The following is an 18,805-nucleotide window of genomic DNA, read 5'->3' as shown; positions in this document are numbered from 1 at the left end:
AAAGTCTGAATAATTTTGCATTGCGCTTTATTACTAATAATGCTTGCAATACTTCATTTGGTCCATAATAACGATTAAAAATATTAGGATGATCAGAATTTTAAAGATAAATTTCGGTAAGCCTAAATCTAGAAATTTTCTAAATGCGTCCTTTGGGTTTGCCCATACAATGAACTATTAGGTAAGATTTTCAACGAGGTAAAATCTATAATCGTCTAACATACTGTTTGTTAGAATTCCTATATACTTAATTTTATTCTGATGGTTTGTTAACAAACACGTTTCGTTTAAAATTTAAGACCTATACATCATGATTATTTGTTCTATGTTAGCTCGTATGTTTTATTCAAAAAATTATTCCCGAAAGAAATTAATTAATAATTAACAAAAGAACAAGAAAACACTGAAACAGTTTGAGCCATAGAATTGTTTCACATAACCATTTTTGTTTAGATAATCTTGATATGGTCAAAATTTTATTCGAAAGAGACTTAGTCTTCACTTTTTAAAAGAATGAAAGATATGACACCATGCAAAAGCGTCAAAAATCAGGCACAAAGATATTATTTTGCGATTACTTCGCAGAAATATTGAAACAACAACTAGCTAGCTTCCTGTTTGTTTTCCGTATCATAATTATAAAATCGTTCGATTTCTTTCCGTAAGGGTTCATAATAATCCCAATCATATTTCGGCCTCCTGGAAATTAATATTTCCGGCAAACCACGTGCTCTGATTCCTTCCGCTTCTTTCCATATTTTATAATCCTTTTCTGTATCCAGGATATTTGTTATAATACAAAATGGAATTGATATCAAACCAGCAAGTCTATAATAATGAATCCTATTTAAATTACTTCACTTACGTCCCATATTCATAATTCCTCCTTTTTTGATCATCTTCATTTTATGAAAAATTTTATATTCTACAGAAATTTTCTTAATATATGTATATAAAATCATTAAAGTACTGCAATGATTAACAGAAGGACGACGCAAAAATTATGACAATTTAGAAAATTTTTGAAGGAATTAAAACTAAGGAATTAAAAATGATTTAAAATAAAACACCAAATTTCCATCTTTTTCTAATATAAAAATGCTCAATGCTTACATGCTAGTACGTGGATTTCCTGTAACACCATAAAAGAACACACTTGACAGGGTAAAGTTAACTGCTGTTGACACAACTGTAAGTGGAAATCCGGGATCAGCTTGAAGTTTTTCCTGGACTATGCAAAAAATAAAAAAGGAAAACTTAAATGCTAATTTAAAAGAGAAGTAAACAAAGGGATGGAAACTTGAGAAGGAAAAATAAATAAGATAGCATTTTAAGGTTGTAGAATACTGGTCACGTAACAAGTTCAACGTAACTATCAAATTGAGATTTGATCGATTCCATTATCATAATTTTTTGTTCCTTTGTCCTACATTACCTGCTATTCCATTGAAATAAATAACTATACATTAAAGTCCCAAAGTTCTTTTAATAACATTTAACCTTTAAACCAATTTTACGTAAAGGCCGAACTTCCTTGATAGATTCATCTTCTGTAGACATCCTTGAAAACACTTCACAAAAAATAACAATCTGAGAAAGAAGCTCGAAAAACCTAAAAATTTAATTTTTTGTATCAATGTAAACAGTAATTGATGCAAAACATATGTATGAGAATTGATAAGCACTGTACTTAGCGCCATATTTAAAGATACTTTTGTTCTCCTTGTCTGAATGGCTGCTAAAAATTTATAGCACAGAATACTTACCACTGAGAAAATAATTGTGGTACTACAAATATTTTATTCTGAATACTTTTGGTGAATGTTTTGCAATTCTGATAAATTAAAATAGTACGTCTCTTGAGATAAAATTGTTATACCTAAATTTTAACTAACGAAAACAAAATACAAAAGTTTTGCTTGCGCAATTATATGTTACAGAAGTTCCCACCTAGTATAACATAAATACTTTATAGTGTAGAAGTCCTTCTCAAATCTTATTGTAATAAAGAACTTATGTACAACGTGTTACACACAAAGCTCACGTACAGTAGCTTACGTATATAACTCTTCCAAAGTGTTGATGAATCGATTCTCAGTTGTGATTGCATCTACAATGTCAGTATACTTTCGTGCTGTTAACGAACAGACAATCATTCTGAACTAATACAAATCTTTTATTTCATTAGTTAATAGAATAGGGAAATACATTAGTCAATTAAAACAAACAATTTATTATTCCCGAATAATAGTAAAACATATCAATATGGTATTTTTCATGAAATACTGCCTTATCCCTCGATTAATTAACTAAAATACTGAAAATTTCTCAATCAAAATCAATGATAAAGGAAAAGGCCAATAGAGGAATGAATATCCTTAACTATTTCACTCATTTTGACATTTTACTATTACTGTAATGTAGAGAAAAAAACGTCAATAGAGGGACAAATTATAATTGTTGAAAAATAATTTGAAATGCAAAATCATTTCCTAGTTTGGCAACCAGCACTGTATAATTCTGAAGAGTGAAACCTATAATGAAGAGAGTTTTGGACGTAACTGACCGGATTAAGACAACAGTTTAGAGTATTTTCAGAATATGAAATAAGTAACCAACACATGTTGCATTATCTCAGTCTCGAAAAGTGTAAAATCACTATTACTTTAAATATGTGAAAGAAAAAGGTACGTTTTCTTTTCTTAATTGTAACCAGAGCTAGTTTTTTGTGATAATTTAAAAACATCATAAAAGAACAGTAAACAGAAAGGCATTGAAGGGAATAGGATTAAGACTTATAATCTTGTCTCTCTTTTCTCCGAAAAAAAGCTATGTTCGGCCAATATATTATCACAGGCCTGGATAACATAGGAAACAAGAATTGCAAGCAACAGGCAACTTAAGCGATTAGAAAACAATCTTTTGAAGTGATACATTATTATATAGAAATAAAACCAGCGGAAAAAAACTAAATCATAATTTTTCCCTCACAATAAGACATAAAGTTTCTATCAACATTTTCGTCCAAGAAAACTTCGTAGAAAAAATATATCAAGAAATAAAACTGAAACATAGTTAACAAGGACAAAATTTCTAAGCCTTTCCTAGAGTATTGGCATCTGAAGACTAAGTTTATGGCAAAAACAATAACTGAAGAAATAATTTAATGATTGAGAAAATTCTAAAACAAGAAACTGCCACTGCACTAAAATCTAAAAGAACAGATAAACAGCAAAAAACGAGTGTAATAACAGTCATTGAATGCAAAAACACATGAAGAAAAATGGTGAAATCAAGCAAAAAACTACTTAAACACAATTTTAAAATATCGCCTTCAAATCACTTCGCGTTTTTTTTTTGGAATTGTTTCGAAAATTTTAGATTTCAGCTTTTAGTAACAGGTCAAATATAGTACTAGCCTGTTATATTAGATAGTTATCCTTAACTCTTGAAATTTTAGTCATCAAATTTATAAGAAAGTATATGCAATAAACTAATCAAAAAAAGAAGTGCTTGATCTTTACAGGAAATGAATCATTATTTTTTTGAAATTACACAACAAACAAATCTTTTTGTTGATTAGATACGCATTCTTTTTTCTTATCATTACAAGAAAAATAAGAAGGATAAAGAAGAAAAGGCACTCTTTGCTAGTTCCTATATAAAAATATGAAACCGAGGAAAAAAAGAATTTCTAATTAACCAATCAAAGAAAAATCAAAATCTCTGAAGAGCATCTGATCGGCATCAGTAATGGGTCGCTTATTCTTTGCTGACGAAAAACGCGGTGTTTCTTTTGTAAATTCTTCATCAAAATTACTCACATCCTCCAGATTTTTCTGAAAATATATTTATTTCTTTTTAAAAAACCACAAAACTGAGTTGATGTTCCTGAGCAACAGAACTGCTCAGACAAGTTAAAAGAAACAAGGTATCCCTCATAAAATGGTTGAAAAAGCTGCAAAAAAAAAGAAGAAAAAAGATCGACGTACGATTTGTGGAATAAATTTCGGTTTGATTTCTTTGTTCAACAACTTATCCCAATCCCAATTCACATGCTAAAAATGGTCAAGATGCAATTTCTTTTAAATTACTTTTGACAGTATTGAAATGTAAAGCACATCCGCAAATTATTAAAGGTAACAAACATAAACAATAAAATTCAAGGTGTGATGGAATAAAGTAAAGTCAGATATCACATAAATGTTTGCTCTATTTAGCGCATAAAAAAGAAAAAGTTACGTTGCACTTTTTTGTGGAAAATAATCATAAAAAAAAGGACTTTTGAAAATTAACTGAAACAAATTTTGGCATTATGCTAAACGTGACGAATTACTATATTCAAAAAAAAAAAAAAAAACTTCAACTGCAACCTTGAAAAATCGTTGTTGCTTTACGTCGAGTGCATCATTCTGCCCAGAACCTAATCGTTTTTCAGGATTCTTTCGCATAAGCTGAAATAAAACAAAACTAAACATTCTATATGAATATGCTGTAAAAAAACTCGTGCTTAAAAAAATCACAGTAGAAAAAAACACTAGTATCTGAACCACATTAAAATTGTACATTTGACACCTTTTTTCTGATACATCGATATGTTTGAAGCAGAGAGTATTAACATCAAGAAACTAACAATAACTTTGTAGTATTCTTATCGATATCCTTATGCTGATGCAAAAAAAATAAAAAGTAAAATATATTTTAAAAAAAATCTTTTTTTTCTAGACATTTAATGATACTTAATATTATATTATTAATCTCTAATGATGTAACTATGAAATACATATATTTTTTTTTGGGATTTTATTCTTTAACACAAACGTACGTATATCAATCATGAAAATTCTAAAAAGATGAAAGACTTACCCTTCTCATGATTGAAATACTTTCAATGGAAAGGAAACGTGGGTAGCGTACATCATCATTTACAATAGAATCAAATATCTCTTCCTCATCTTCACCCGAAAACGGTGGCTATAATTACGTCGTTGTGTGTATTTGTAATGATAAATGATTAACAATAAAACTGCTGAAATTGAAATATAAAGATGTTCATTTTCTTTTTAATTTTAAAACTTCAGAAGTTTCTTATTTTATATATTGCCAATTTGCTGCAATAAATATTTAGAGTTAACGAAAAGAAATCGTAGACCACACTTACCTCGCCCACCAACATTTCAAAAATTAGCACGCCAAGTCCCCACCAATCAATTGCGCGAGTATAGCTATTCTCAGTTAATACCTAAATAATGGTAAAGATTTTTAGATACAGCACATTTTATCTGCATATATATGAATTCATAAAAAAAAAAATCGTTATACATGCATGCAATCCTCACAGTCGGGTGCTACACTAAATGATTACCGTAAATGTACGAAAATGATCAGCATCAACACTATGCAATCGCACATTTACAAAAGATAATTCCATATATGAATTCATTAAAACTTTTCCAGGCTGATCACCTGCGGTTATACGTGCATGTAATCTTGTAAGCCTATAAAAGTCTATAAAGAACTAATGAAAATGAATAAACCTCAGGTGCAAGGAATTCTGGAGTACCACAAAACGTTGAAGTCCTATCGGTTGGTCCCATACCTTCCTTACATAAACCAAAATCAGCTAATTTCACATAACCTTCTCGATCCAGCAACAGATTATCTAGTTTGAGATCCCTAGAAGAAAAGCTCATGCGTTAAGAAATTAGATTAATATTCTTTCCAGAGGACTCATGCTGATTTTGCGCTTGTTATAAATTCACTCAAGATAGCCTTAGCTTTTTATTTTCTTATTCACTTCGCGCCTAGAAGCCTACTTCAATTTATCACCAATAAATGAACTACATTAATCGCAATAAAATTTAAACGAAATATTTTTACCATTTTAAATTTGCTTACCTATAAATGATGTTATTAGCATGCAAAAATTCAAGTCCTAACAAAACACAAGCCGCATAAAAGCAGCTTCGCTCTTCAGTGAAAATATCATCGTGTATGTGTCGCATTAGATCACCACCCATCGAATATTCCATAACAAAGAAAACATGCTCCTTTGATTGTATACAAGCAAAAAGATTCACAAGAAAAGGGTGACGATGAGATGTTGCAATCTGAAATGATGTGACCTATTAAAAGCTCAGAACCTAAATCACAAAAAAAAAAAAAAAAAAAAAAAAAACTATATTTGTAAAATTTTATTAACATTACTTCAAAAACATCTTGTTTCCTTTGATCTAGAATTATAATTTCAATTACAAGTATCAATAAAACTCTGAATCACTTAATGCATAGCGATAAATAGCCGTTACTGAAACAATTAAAACACTAAAAAATTAAACTGCAAGCGGTGATGCAAACCTCAAAAATCCTTTTCTCAACCATCAATGATTCCACTTCATCACGACCAAGTACATCACCTTTTTTAAGCACTTTCAGTGCATAATATTCTCCATTTCCTTTATACTGAGCAAGAATAACCTATATAATTCAAATTTTTTAAATTGAAATGGTTCCTTTAGTATATGTGACATGCAAAAAAAAAAAAAAAAAAAAAAAAAAAAGATATAAAACAAAAGGTAACAAAACTTTAAAGATAACATTAAGTTCTACTTTCTAAGAAACAGTAAACTCGCATCAAGTATTTTTCCCTTCTTGCCGCTATTCAAAACTATCACTGTTTCCTATCTTACCAATGTTTAAATATTAACAGATCATATGCAAATTTTACTACAATTATCATGAAACGAATTTTGTACATTAAAAACAAACTTTTCCAAAGTGTCCTCTTCCTAAAACGGAAATAAGGTGAAATTTGTCGACTGTAAGAGTAGACGCAGGTGAAGTGAATCGTGAAGTTTTTTTATGTGTTAGAGGCGGTGGTTTGGATGTTGGCAGGGGTGGTGGAGATTCGATGTGAGATGCTGCAGTTTGAGTTTTCGGAGATGGTCGAGCTGGTATTGCTGGTGGTATCTAAAAATAGCTCTTTTTTTAGATCAAACGTTCTTTAAATTCCGATCAATTTTGAATTTCGATGATCCTGATTGTTTATTCATTAGATGCATTCCAGAGCGAATACATACAAAGTTTGTTTCTTGAAAGTCCACTGTTTTCTTCAAATTGAAAACTGAGTACTTGATTAAAGCGTATTCCGAATCGATGAGGTAGAAGAAATCAATACCTTTGGTTGTTCATGGATTCGTTGGTTTTGTTTTGGTTTTGATATTTCTGAAATGTCTCCAAAACGTATAGAACTAGGAGCAAGAGGGGGACGTGTTGGACGCATATGACTATTTTCTGGTGGAAACAATCCAGAAGTTGGTGAAATCAGAGCTCGATCTGCAGCCAGACGTGATGGCAATGTGTGAGCAGTTTTTGATATTGGTGGTAAAGAAGCTATAAATAAAAAAATTTTGATATTAACTAAAATGATTATCTTTAGATTATTCCAGAAGTGAAAGTCTATGGTAGTGTAAAGATAACTATCTTCAAGAGAGGCAATATATCGTTTAAGACTATAAGTAGAAATGCTTCTAAACACAGAAATAATGTCCACCTTTGCGAATTAATAAAATCTAAGCTAATAAAATTTGTCCAAAACAACAGCAGTTACCAGTGGTAATAGTATTATTAATAGCAGCAGTATATAAACCACCGTATGTAGGACTTAAAATTGGCTCGATACTTTCATTTGACTGTGAACCACCGAACTGCTTCATTAAGCGGCTCCATGCAGCAACACCAAGCTGCTTCTTCGCACTCGCTATTTCTTTCCTTTCTGAAAGATGAAAAAACAATAAATCATTTTTTAAATATGATGTATTCCTCGTTCTCTACTAAAACCTATTCATCTAAAAGACTTGCAATGAAAAGAAAGACAACAGAATGAATAACGTGAAAATACCGTGAGAATTTTCGAAAAATTTAAGTAAACCAAAAAAGTGCTGTCATTAGTTTGACCATCTAATTTAGCTGCACAAACTACTCGTAAAGATGAAACAAAATGCTTTTAGTATTCTGAGTAAATCGATACGATTGAAAAGTATAATCGCAAAAATTACATATTTTTAGGATTGTACTATAGCAGAAATGTGCTAGATTTTTATTTTAGATGATATACAATTGAAAACACACTTGTATAAGCTTAGTAAAAAGGGACATTTTCAATAAAAATTTAAGAGCTTTTAAAATACCTTTCACTCTAAAAAGGCGCTTTTGTCGCTCAAGCTTAGGCTTTCTACTAACAACTGGATTCAAATATTTGAACTGAAACATCATACGTAAACTGTAATATAAACTGCACAGACTAAATTAAAAATCCTTTTATGCAATGCTTTATTCATTCCGATACCAGTATTATCTAATAAAAAATAAAATAAAATTGGGCTTACAATAGCTAAGGAAAGACTATTTTATAAAACAAAAAAAGAAAACTAATTCGTACAAACCTCAGCAAACAGATCCCCTTGAGGTTCAAGGTTCAGCACCATGCCAGCTCGTTCTGATGGTTCAACTATATCACCTAATTTGACAATAGTAAATGCACAAATTGAGCGCCAGTCACGATATCGAATTTCAATTTCTAGCTCTTTTGACTGAAAATGCATCAACGTGGAAGAGCAAATTATTAGCAAGATAGCTGTGCAATTTTAAAAACATAAAAAAAAAACTATATATTTAATTACAAATCCTATATATTTGACTACGCTCTTAACAAAAACTTCACTCTAATCTCCATTTTTCAGCCTTTGTTTTGAACCTTTTATTTCGAATTTCAGGGTCAAATTTCAAATATTCTAATTCAAGCCATTTCAGAAACCAACAAACCCTATCTAAATCGATACTAAAATGTTGATCCCATGCTTGCTGTGAAACAGGTCGTGAATCGGTGCAAGCTACTTCACGACTATCCAGTAAGAGTGTTGCCGTAACTTCATCATTTGGTGAGAGTTTTGCTGTTGCACTAAAATATAATTTGATCGTTCCATTCGCATAATTTCATTTGCTCGAATATTAAATACAACATATGGAACAATACGACAGACATTGAAGCTCAACAGAATTGTTACAGATATTATACGAAATGAACAGACGAATCATTAAATAAATATGCAACATATTTGAAAAATCTATCATCACTTTGAGAACTTTTAAAATATATTTTTAGCCAGTCAATTTCCATTTTAAAATTAATTGACTTTTAAAATGATAATTTTCTTACACCATCTTCTCTTTAGAATTTTTCAAGTGCAAAATAAATCCATATAACAATTTGTAGGAAATCGTCGTTGCAAAATTTCTATATTAAATGTAAGATAACAACTAACAAATGATATGCTCTAATTAAATGAACAAGATAATTAGGAATCCCAGCAATAATATGATTCGAAACTTGCAGAGTGATTTTGCAGAGGATGCAATGTAAGAGTATAATGACGTGCAGTGATTATTTCTGATAAATAATATTTCTGATAATTGCAGTAACTGTTGGTGCCAGCGGCTTTTCATCAGCGCATGAATTCAAATTTTCAAATTCAAAACATTAAAAAAAGGTGTAAATTTGTACTTGTAACACCTAGCCTAAGAAATGCAATGAATAAATGGAAATAGCGATAATGTCTTTATCATACAGATAAAATTGTCCCATTCTTGATGAAAATGTTATGATAAATAAAAACGGATAATTCAAGCCTCCCTGCTCAAGTAAGTCATTTGAAATTCATCATCAGTTGCATAGCATATATACGTCTATCTTCTTTCAAAAGAAGCCACAAAATGGTCATGATAATTGGGCATTACATGAATACATGATGTTCGTATATAGACTATTTAGATTCAATGAGATAATTAACAGAAATAATCATAACACTTATGGCAATAACTTGCTAATACATGAAAGTTAAAAATGTGAAAATGAAAAGTGGTGACAAAAACGTACACTGCATCGGTGGTTGAGGCGTACGAAGAACACCAAACTGATGAAGATCTTGTCCTAAAACATATATCTGTGCTTGCAATACGATAAGGTTAGTAAATTCTGCACAAAAACTCAATTAACTAATAAAAAACAAAAAAAAAGAAAGTTAAGAAAAAAAAAACTAATAATCAAAAACTGGTGATAACTGAAAAAGTCAGTAATAGCTTAAAACAGAAAGATCTAGCAGAATTTTTTGCATGAGAAATTGCAGTACGCAATAATAGAATCATCTGCTCACCGATCTAGAAATGCTGACAAAGTTATGTGAAGAAATTTGTTTCATCATATTTTAAAGCTTTGTTGTTAGAATTTATCTTCCCAATTTCGTTTTTAAATAGGTTAGCATTGTAAGCAGATAATTCTCTGTGAAGAAATACTTTCATTTTAGCGTTTTTTTTTTTTTGATACTATAAAAAATGTAAAAATAAATTCGTTACGATATGCCTCTATGCAACTTGTAAGTAATATTACAAGCTCATAAATATGATGGATGAACATGATATGAAGCAAAAAAATGAGTGCCACTTATTTTAAGGAAAGTAATGTAAAGTCTTTTTTTTCGTTCAACATTTTTCATAATTTTTATTCAGACTCATAATTACTATTGGGACTATTTAGAACTTCAATACTTTTAATTTGATTAAAACAATTAGCGCTAGTATTTCTGACAACATAAAGAAACCTTGGCTAAAATTAACCGAAGTTTTCATTTTTGAGTCAAAATTTGTGAAGTGTAAAACAAAAATACTCATGAAAGATAAAATTTCAGCAGATTCACGATTATTTTTATTAGCAAAATTGCCGTATAAGAAACAATACCGATTTTTTTTTTTGTTTTCTACCATAATTACCTGGTAAGCTAAACGTCATGGATTAATACTAATAAAGAACGCAACAAAAGCCAACTTTAAGTTCGTATCTAATTTCATACGCATTTCAAACATGGATATGTATATTAGAAACCGAAATAGCAAAAAAAAAAAAAAAAAAAAAAAAAAAGGCAAAAAAGTAAAAAGAAAGAAAACAAACGTACCTTGACGCTCGTTGGCCAGATCCGCGTGTGCTACGTGCTTTTTGTGTGAAACTAGACAGACCATCACCACCAATTGCTATCACTGATGAAACTTCTGTTCGTGGTAAACGACGAGGTATGTCGGCCATTAAGTTTTGACAACCAATTAATCTAAAAACAATTGAAGTTTTAAAAATAAATATTGTATTATATATATATATATATAGAAAGAAAGAAAAATTTACCCGCTTTCGTTTTTCTATTAATTAGCAACAATAAATTGTTTAAATGATTTGCTTTCCATCAAAACTACGCACAACCTAGTTTTCGCTATTTCCGCTACTATCTTCTCTCTATATAAAAGTTACAAATTATGGTTATCTTAGAAGTATGTTTTACCTCACTTCCAGACGTCCGCTAACAGCTAATGATGGCAATGTACAGAGTCGTTTCAGTGAAAGCGCTAAACGTGGTAGACTTGCAGATTTTGAATCATCCTGCAAAAGAATAAACTAATACACTAGACAGGTGCAGGACTAGCATGTATAATGAATATTATGTTATGAATCAGTATTATGAATAACTTCAGCATTCCAGGCTAGATCAAGTTTTAGTGCTCAAATAGATATAAAGCGTTATGTATTAGATTGTCTAGGTTGCTCTATAGATTGTTAGAGAGAAATCTCGGACAATCTAACACATAATACAAAGAGCTCAATGATTACCTGACCTAATAAAGAAAGCAGCTTCATGAATGAACCATTTTAAACATTTATTTAAAATTTATCCACTATTCCGAGATGTGAAAACTAATATCTATGTAAAAAACTTGGCATAACAATTTAATTTTAATTTTTAAAAGTGTCACATTAAGAATGAATTTCTGTAGTTCATACACGCATACAACATATATTATACACACGTACACACATGCACACAACGAATATCTAAAATTATCTGCAAAGAAAAATTACAGTAAGAGAGAGCTAAAGTAGAAAAGATATTACAACAGGAGAAAATTAGTGACTGCGGAAGCTGTATCAAACCTGTGATGGACTTCCAGGAGCAGAGATCGGTGGACTGAATGTTCCATCACGGCGATCACGATGACCCGTGAGAGGTAAACGTTCCGATTCCAAAATGGCGTCACGAATTTCATTTTTTTTCGATGAATCATTTGGTAAACGTGCACTAAAAATTTAAAAAAAAATATTGTAAATGGTACTAAATAAAACGTAGAAGAAAGTTCCACATCCACAATCATACATTCAACCTGCAGTGCTCAATACAACCAGCAAGAAACTATAAAATGCCAATATGTTAAATTCTAATTTATATTTCAAATCATCAGTGTAACATCGAAAAGTAAGGCAAGGGAAGATATTTATGCTTGACAAAAAAAAAAAAAAGAAACATTGTCAAGAAATAAGACAAAAACAAAAAAAAACACTTAGCACTTTTAATGCAGTAAACTTAAAGAATAATTAGTTACCTGTACTTAGCTAATGCTAATCGTATAAGATCAAGTTTTTCCTCAGATTGCATCTGGTTGTCGAAAGCTTGCGAAAGACTTTTTCCATCACTCTTTCTTTGACTGCTTAGTATTCTGAAATGAAAATTATTTTATAAAGAAACACTAATCTTCTAAATTGCCAATAAACTCCTTTTCAAATCTACCTGATCATATTCCGAGCTCCTTCAGCAATTGCAGCTTCTTTGCGAAGTCTAAATAGAAGATCATCAACGATCATTTCTGCCTTTGTTGGTATCGTTTTACCTGAAAAAAAAAAAAAAAAAAAAAATAAATATCGTGAATTGTAATAACTTCTAAGCTTTTTAATAACCAACCTTTAAAAACGTCAATAACTTTTCATTTTTTTAATGATACGAGCATATGTTTCTCTTAAGTTAATTATTCAAAAATGTAGAGAAAGAGTAAATTAAAAACTTGTAGAAATATTTTAGTATGATACACACCGGACAAGCCAGCACCAACTTGCTCCTGTCGTTGCATTTTTTCGATTTGCATTCGAAGTAGTGCAATTTTCGCTTTCGAGTCGAACAACATGCTCTTTGATTCGTCTTGTAATTTACGACTCGTTTGACCAATTGCAAGGAAACGTTCGAGACCATCTTTAACTTTCATCTCTTTGTCTAGTTCTTTCTAAAAATACAGAATTGCAATTAGCGAAGAAAAAAACAATCTTTTTCTCGTTTTTTTAGCCCTTGTTTTCAATTCTTTTTCACCCAGTCCTCTGGATATTATTTGGTAATGTTCCAATAATCGCTCCTAAATAGATAATATTTTGTTACGAAAAAATTTTTATAATCATTCTCTTTAAAATTTCTGCTTCGCTAGCATCAGTGAAATTGACACGCCTGTTTTGATGCGCTACACCGATATCCACGATAAAACAACCATCTGTTTAAACTGAGCTTAATTCCTAAGATTCTGTCCCCGAACCAGCCACAGAAATTGGCAATTAGAAGTACTGGTTATTAACATCACTGAAGATGATTTTAATAGTTTTCCTTCACTTTATATTCACATAAATAAATGGTGGTAAAAGATAAACAGTTAACATATAAAAAGAAGAAGTAGAACCTGTAAGCTCGCAAGTCTGCTATTTGTCACAGTTTCCGTATTGTCGGTATTTATTTCGAGAGCCGCACCATCAGATGAACCATCTGCTGCTAAAGCCTCTTCAGAAGGAGAATTTGGTATGCCATTTACGTCATCACCATCATCTACAGGAAAAAATATGAATGTAAAAACAGGAAGTTAATTTCTCTGTTCTCGACACTGGCGTTATGCTATAATTTCTGCTTGATCATACTATATTCGAAATTCCAAAATCTTTCTTCAAAAAATCCTAATAAGCGAAAATCATTATTTGCTATCCTGTGCAACCAATTTATAATGGTGCTACTTCCCTGTTTATGACCTTTTTATTAATTACCCAGCTTATTTTTTGCGAATAATAGAAAAAGTTCTCAGAAACTTGCACAGCTCATCAAAACTTCACTTCCGCAAAAGAATTCACTATGAATTGTTTAAAGAGTCCATAAAATTATATCAAATCTCATTATTCTTGATGCCAACCAAACTTCTGAATTAAATAAGCAAAATATTCCTCTTAAACAACTTTTCGCGATATTTGAAAGTTGTGGTACACTTCATTATGGTAGTCTCTGTGTGTTTAAAAAATATCCGTTATCCTCGTTTCATAAGATAATTTAAAGTCAGAATCGTTCAGTATATATTTAACATAAATTATGCTCATTTATTACGATTTTTATCACTTCGGAATGAAAATTTTGCAATGCCACCCTTTTTCTCTGATTTTATCCATTCATTAAATTTTAGATCGCTGATACACAAAAAATGGAGCACACATGTCAGTAAAAAAAAAGTAGAGAAAAAAGCCTGACATAAATAATCTATATGCACATTCGGGACTAATCAAAAATATCCACAAATCTATAAAATCTCAGCATTTAAACTCCAACAGTGCTACAATCTTCTGTTTTGCCATAATTTTCCTTTCATTTATTTTTTTCTCTTAAAAAAAAAATAAAATGAGACATTAAAACCGCATAAAATTCACGAGTTATTGGACTTATGGCACCATTTGTTTGAAATTTAGTGTGATTAAATAATCGCTCTGTCTTTTAAGCATTAGAAAGATAGATTAATTCGTACAACTTTCTATACCTTAGGGGAATGAGAACAAAACTTAACTGCTCATCCTCTTCCACTTGACATATTTAAAACCACTGCATAATGAGGCAATAAAAAAGAAAGACGATGGACGAAACTTACCAAATGCACCACTATCATACATGTCCAATGTTTGTAAATCATCTTTCATATCACTGATCTGATCACTCAAATCTCGGATTTCTTTTTTCAGAAAATCTGATTGTTTTCTTTCTTTTGTCACTTTCTACAAACATCAAATAGACATAACATACTTCTGCATATTTTATTACATATTTCAAGCACACTTTGTTCAGAAATTTTATCAACACCTATGTTCTTATTCAAAACTTTAAGGCCTTCCTAGCATATAATGAGAGACAGCACAGATAGAGAGAGAAAAAAAGATTACTGTTATGGAATCGTTATAGTAAAATGCCTTAATTGCATAATGTTTCCGGTTTCGGATCTAATAGTTTATCTTAGCTTGAGATAGATTTCGAAATCGAATAAAAATTTAACAACAACGAACAAACATTTAACGTTAATTGGACAATAAACTTTATATGCCAATTACGTCAATAGTGATGTCCAAGTATGAAAATTTTATCTGCCCAACTTCACCTTATGACATAAATGGTATATGGTACTTCTATGTAAAACAGAATATATCAAGAGGAAAAAACGGTTGAAAGAAGTTAACAACACTGTTTTAAGAAGGCAGGACCTTATTCCAAACCTATTCTTATCACTTTTCGTGGATACAAGTAACCAGCTTATGTGATATGAAGTCAATTTATTGAGTAAATAAAGTATTGAATTTGAATAATTAAGAGATCCCAAAAATCAAATTCACCTGCATTTGTACATATCCTTGCTTGATACGCATTTGTTTGTTACATGAGACGCGTATCTTTTTCTTTAGCTTAATCACATCTTTCTGAAGTGACTTCTGCTCACCAAAATTGAATGTATACTTATCGGCAAGAAGAGCAAGTTCTTCCGGTACTGATGTATCATTCGAGCTGCAAAGTAGGATGCCATAAAGCAGTAAGAAAATATTCAATCCTAATACTAAAACGAAAAGCAAGCAGTGCAATGTAAGACTTTAATAATGAGTAACATTTTACAATTGAAAAATTTTTCGATAGTACTAAAATATGACATTTTTTTTTCCGACACTAAACTAAAATGTATTACAGCTAACTAGAAGAAATATTAATAATGGTGAAGCATTTGAAATTATAAAATTTTCGATAATACTAAAATTTATTATAGCTAAATAGAAGTAATGTTAAAAATATGACAAGCATCTGAAATTGTAAATTTTTTTGGCAAAATTAAAATTCATGACAGCTTAAAAACATAGAGTTATCTAATTTTAAACACCGGAAATTCATACCTGCAAGGATCTCCTTCATTCGATTCCACAGGATGTTGCCATGAGATTGGATCCGGCCGAGCAACATCAGCCATAATGCTATAGTGACAGTAAAAAAAAAAAAAATAAAAGTAAACGGTTTGAACAAAATGATGAAGTACAAAAAAGAAAATACAAATGAATGGATGAACTGACTAGAAAAGAAGAAAGTAAAATTTGTGATACGAGTGGAACAGAAAAAAGACGTAGAATAAACAGGAAAAAAAAGTATCTGAACCTAGCATTAACAACCGAATAGGTTAAACGCCTTTAAAATTTGATCTGCTCGAGTAAATCAGTAAGGAATTAGAAAAGCAGAATAATAATAGCAGTGGCAGCACTAGAACAGGACGGAAATCTCACCATCCACTCCTTTTAATGTGGTGCAGTTTAGAACACCCACAAATCCACACACCAATGCAACTTTTTGCTTTTCTGGACTGGAATAAAACTCTGAAACGAACAGAAAACTATCTAAAACATCTCAACTAATCGAAAATGACAAATCATCAAATGACGCTGCATAACGAACGGAAGGATGATATATAAGGTAGAGAATAAAAAAAAGAAAAAAAAAAAATCGTCCGACATATAAAATTATCTCTCAATCGTTCAACTTTATCAGGTGAACTTTGAACTTTGGTTAAATAATGTCAATTTCAATTAATCACTCATTTTTTTTCAAACAATGAAGATAGATGAATGATTTTTGTATTAAATACATCAATAAATAAAGTATTATAATGACCAAAAATGACTCAATTTTCGTAAATTTAGTAACGGTAACAGTATAACTTTGTGTTATCACCACAACTCGAATGATATCTTTGAAGAAGCTTGCAATGTCAGCTGTCAAAACATATAAATACAGTAGTTTAACTTTTGAGAAAAGAGAAATAGAGTGAAAGAAGCAAAAAAAAAAAAAATGCTGGATGAACCAGATGAAAAAAAAAAAAAAAAATCAGGCAGAATTCAAGAAGTTAAAGAATAGATATAGGAAAATATATATTAAGTGGTAACAAAAAAAAAATTGGCAAAAAGAAATAAACCAAACAGAAAAAAAAAATCAAACCAATTTTTAATCAGTAAAAATATTAAAAATTAAAATGTTTAACAATATATCATATAACATAAAATATCAGACTCAATCATAATCAGTGATAACTTTTCAACGAACCATCGGTCTCCTCGTGTTGTAAATTTAGTTATGAAGATGTAATGAATGCATATATATTTTGTATGTATGAATGTATATCTGCATGTGTATGCGTACAGCTATATGTATGTGTGCATGTGTTTGTATGCATATATGTCTGTGCATACGTATGTGTGTGTGTGTATAGGTGTATGTATGTAGGTGTGCTTTTTTTTGCCTTTCAATCAAAGTTGCCGTATAGAAAAAATGTTATTTTCTTTCTGTCATCACATCGTCAATTGCTTTCGAAACAATTTTTGAAATAAAAACATATTTTTAACAATTAAATAAAATTTTTGGAAGGAAAAAAAAAGGAAAAAACGACTGACTGGTTGTAACCGATGAGGTTTCTTTATTGTATATATTTAATATATCAAATTAGTCGATAATCGATTCTTTTCACATTCTTTTACAAAATAATTAATACCGTAAGTTATCTTATTGAAAATAGAATAAATTGGAGAAAATAACTATCAGGGAATGGGAAAAAAGATTAAAAGATTAGCGAAATAAAATACAAAACTACTTAGAATACACAAGTAATTAAATTTAATAAATTTAGTTTTAAAAAATTTAATTTAATAAATTTAAAATTTAATTAAAAAAGAGCAAATCAATTAAGAAATCAATAAGTTAGAAAAATTAACAGTCAAACATAAATATATAATTAATTAGTAAAGCAAGGAAAATGATCCAATAACATTCAACTAATCATCTCTTCAACGAATTTTTTGCGTCTTATCTTTGTTTCTTCATACCACATCAACCAATCGATAAAATGATCGATTCATTAGACTTTTGAAAATTTTTCTAAAAAGAAAAAAGAGAAAGAAAAATGAAGCCGTCATTTGCAAAATGACAATCATCTATCCCATCTACCACGCATCAATTCACCTGCCTATCAATGTATCTTCCCCCTTCCCTCCCTCTTTTTCAAAAAAAAAAAGGAAAAGAAATTTACACCCTACTAATAAGAAGCAAACAAAAAAAAAATGAAACTGAACCACTAAAAACATTTAGCATGAAATTTTAAAATTTCAAGGATTACTTCCCAGAATAACGAAAAAAAAATGGAAAGAAACTTGGCATTACTTAGCAACAAAAATACTTTGAAAGAAGCTAAAGTAAAGTCCCCTTTAAAAGAACTACTAATATTAAATTAAACGATGTTTACTTTTTATCTATTTGTTTATATCAATCTTATTGGTAAGAAAGCTATCGTAACAGATACAAAAAACAGAAATATGGGCTCACAAAAAAACAAAAGAGAAGGGGTTGTCGTACGAAAAAATTCAAAGGATTATCCAGCGGTCTGATGGGTTAAAGCCTAAAATTAGCATTTTGTTTACCAGCTTCTTTGTCTTTGATTAAATAACTAGCCCATACCATGCTGATATCTGAAAACTTGAAATCAAAATTACTAATTGAAATTAAACATTCAACAAAACTGAAAGCTGAAATGAAATCCACAGAATGTATAATATTCAAGTTATAACTTTCCTCTA

At 30.2% G+C, this 18,805-nt stretch overlaps 2 protein-coding genes across 6 annotated transcripts; both read right to left on the bottom strand.

Annotated features, from left to right (window-relative positions):
* Window positions 1–602: 602 nt before the first annotated feature.
* Bm2706 (Uncharacterized protein) lies at window positions 603–2,156 on the bottom strand (the record flags this gene model as incomplete). Of its 2 annotated transcripts, XM_043075535.1 has the most annotated exons (4): window positions 603–828; window positions 1,114–1,226; window positions 1,501–1,612; window positions 2,059–2,156. In XM_043075535.1, 4 exons carry the CDS (start codon window positions 2,154–2,156, stop codon window positions 603–605), a joined length of 549 nt encoding a protein of 182 aa, XP_042931469.1. The 2 variants fall into 2 exon arrangements, with proteins under 2 accessions (XP_042931469.1, XP_042931470.1); XM_043075536.1 differs by lacking the exon at window positions 2,059–2,156 and having other exon boundaries at window positions 1,501–1,560.
* Window positions 2,157–3,698: 1,542 nt separating this feature from the next.
* Window positions 3,699–16,161, bottom strand: Bma-pkn-1 (Hr1 repeat family protein; the record flags this gene model as incomplete). Of its 4 annotated transcripts, XM_043075531.1 has the most annotated exons (25): window positions 3,699–3,839; window positions 3,993–4,058; window positions 4,374–4,454; window positions 4,867–4,974; window positions 5,162–5,242; window positions 5,538–5,676; window positions 5,899–6,110; window positions 6,358–6,477; window positions 6,769–6,969; window positions 7,178–7,392; window positions 7,610–7,774; window positions 8,190–8,262; window positions 8,445–8,591; window positions 8,824–8,959; window positions 9,935–9,988; window positions 11,007–11,156; window positions 11,385–11,482; window positions 12,032–12,176; window positions 12,478–12,591; window positions 12,663–12,762; window positions 12,963–13,149; window positions 13,591–13,733; window positions 14,809–14,932; window positions 15,542–15,710; window positions 16,088–16,161. In XM_043075531.1, 25 exons carry the CDS (start codon window positions 16,159–16,161, stop codon window positions 3,699–3,701), a joined length of 3,243 nt encoding a protein of 1,080 aa, XP_042931465.1. The 4 variants fall into 4 exon arrangements, with proteins under 4 accessions (XP_042931465.1, XP_042931466.1, XP_042931467.1 ...); XM_043075532.1 differs by lacking the exon at window positions 16,088–16,161 and having other exon boundaries at window positions 15,542–15,574; XM_043075533.1 differs by lacking the exons at window positions 9,935–9,988; window positions 16,088–16,161 and having other exon boundaries at window positions 15,542–15,574.
* Window positions 16,162–18,805: the final 2,644 nt, after the last annotated feature.

This window comes from Brugia malayi (genome assembly GCF_000002995.4).
Source record: "Brugia malayi strain FR3 genome assembly, contig: Bm_v4_ChrX_scaffold_001, whole genome shotgun sequence".
Taxonomy (NCBI): Eukaryota; Metazoa; Nematoda; class Chromadorea; order Rhabditida; family Onchocercidae; genus Brugia; species Brugia malayi.
This window is presented reverse-complemented; position numbering and strand designations above follow the sequence as displayed.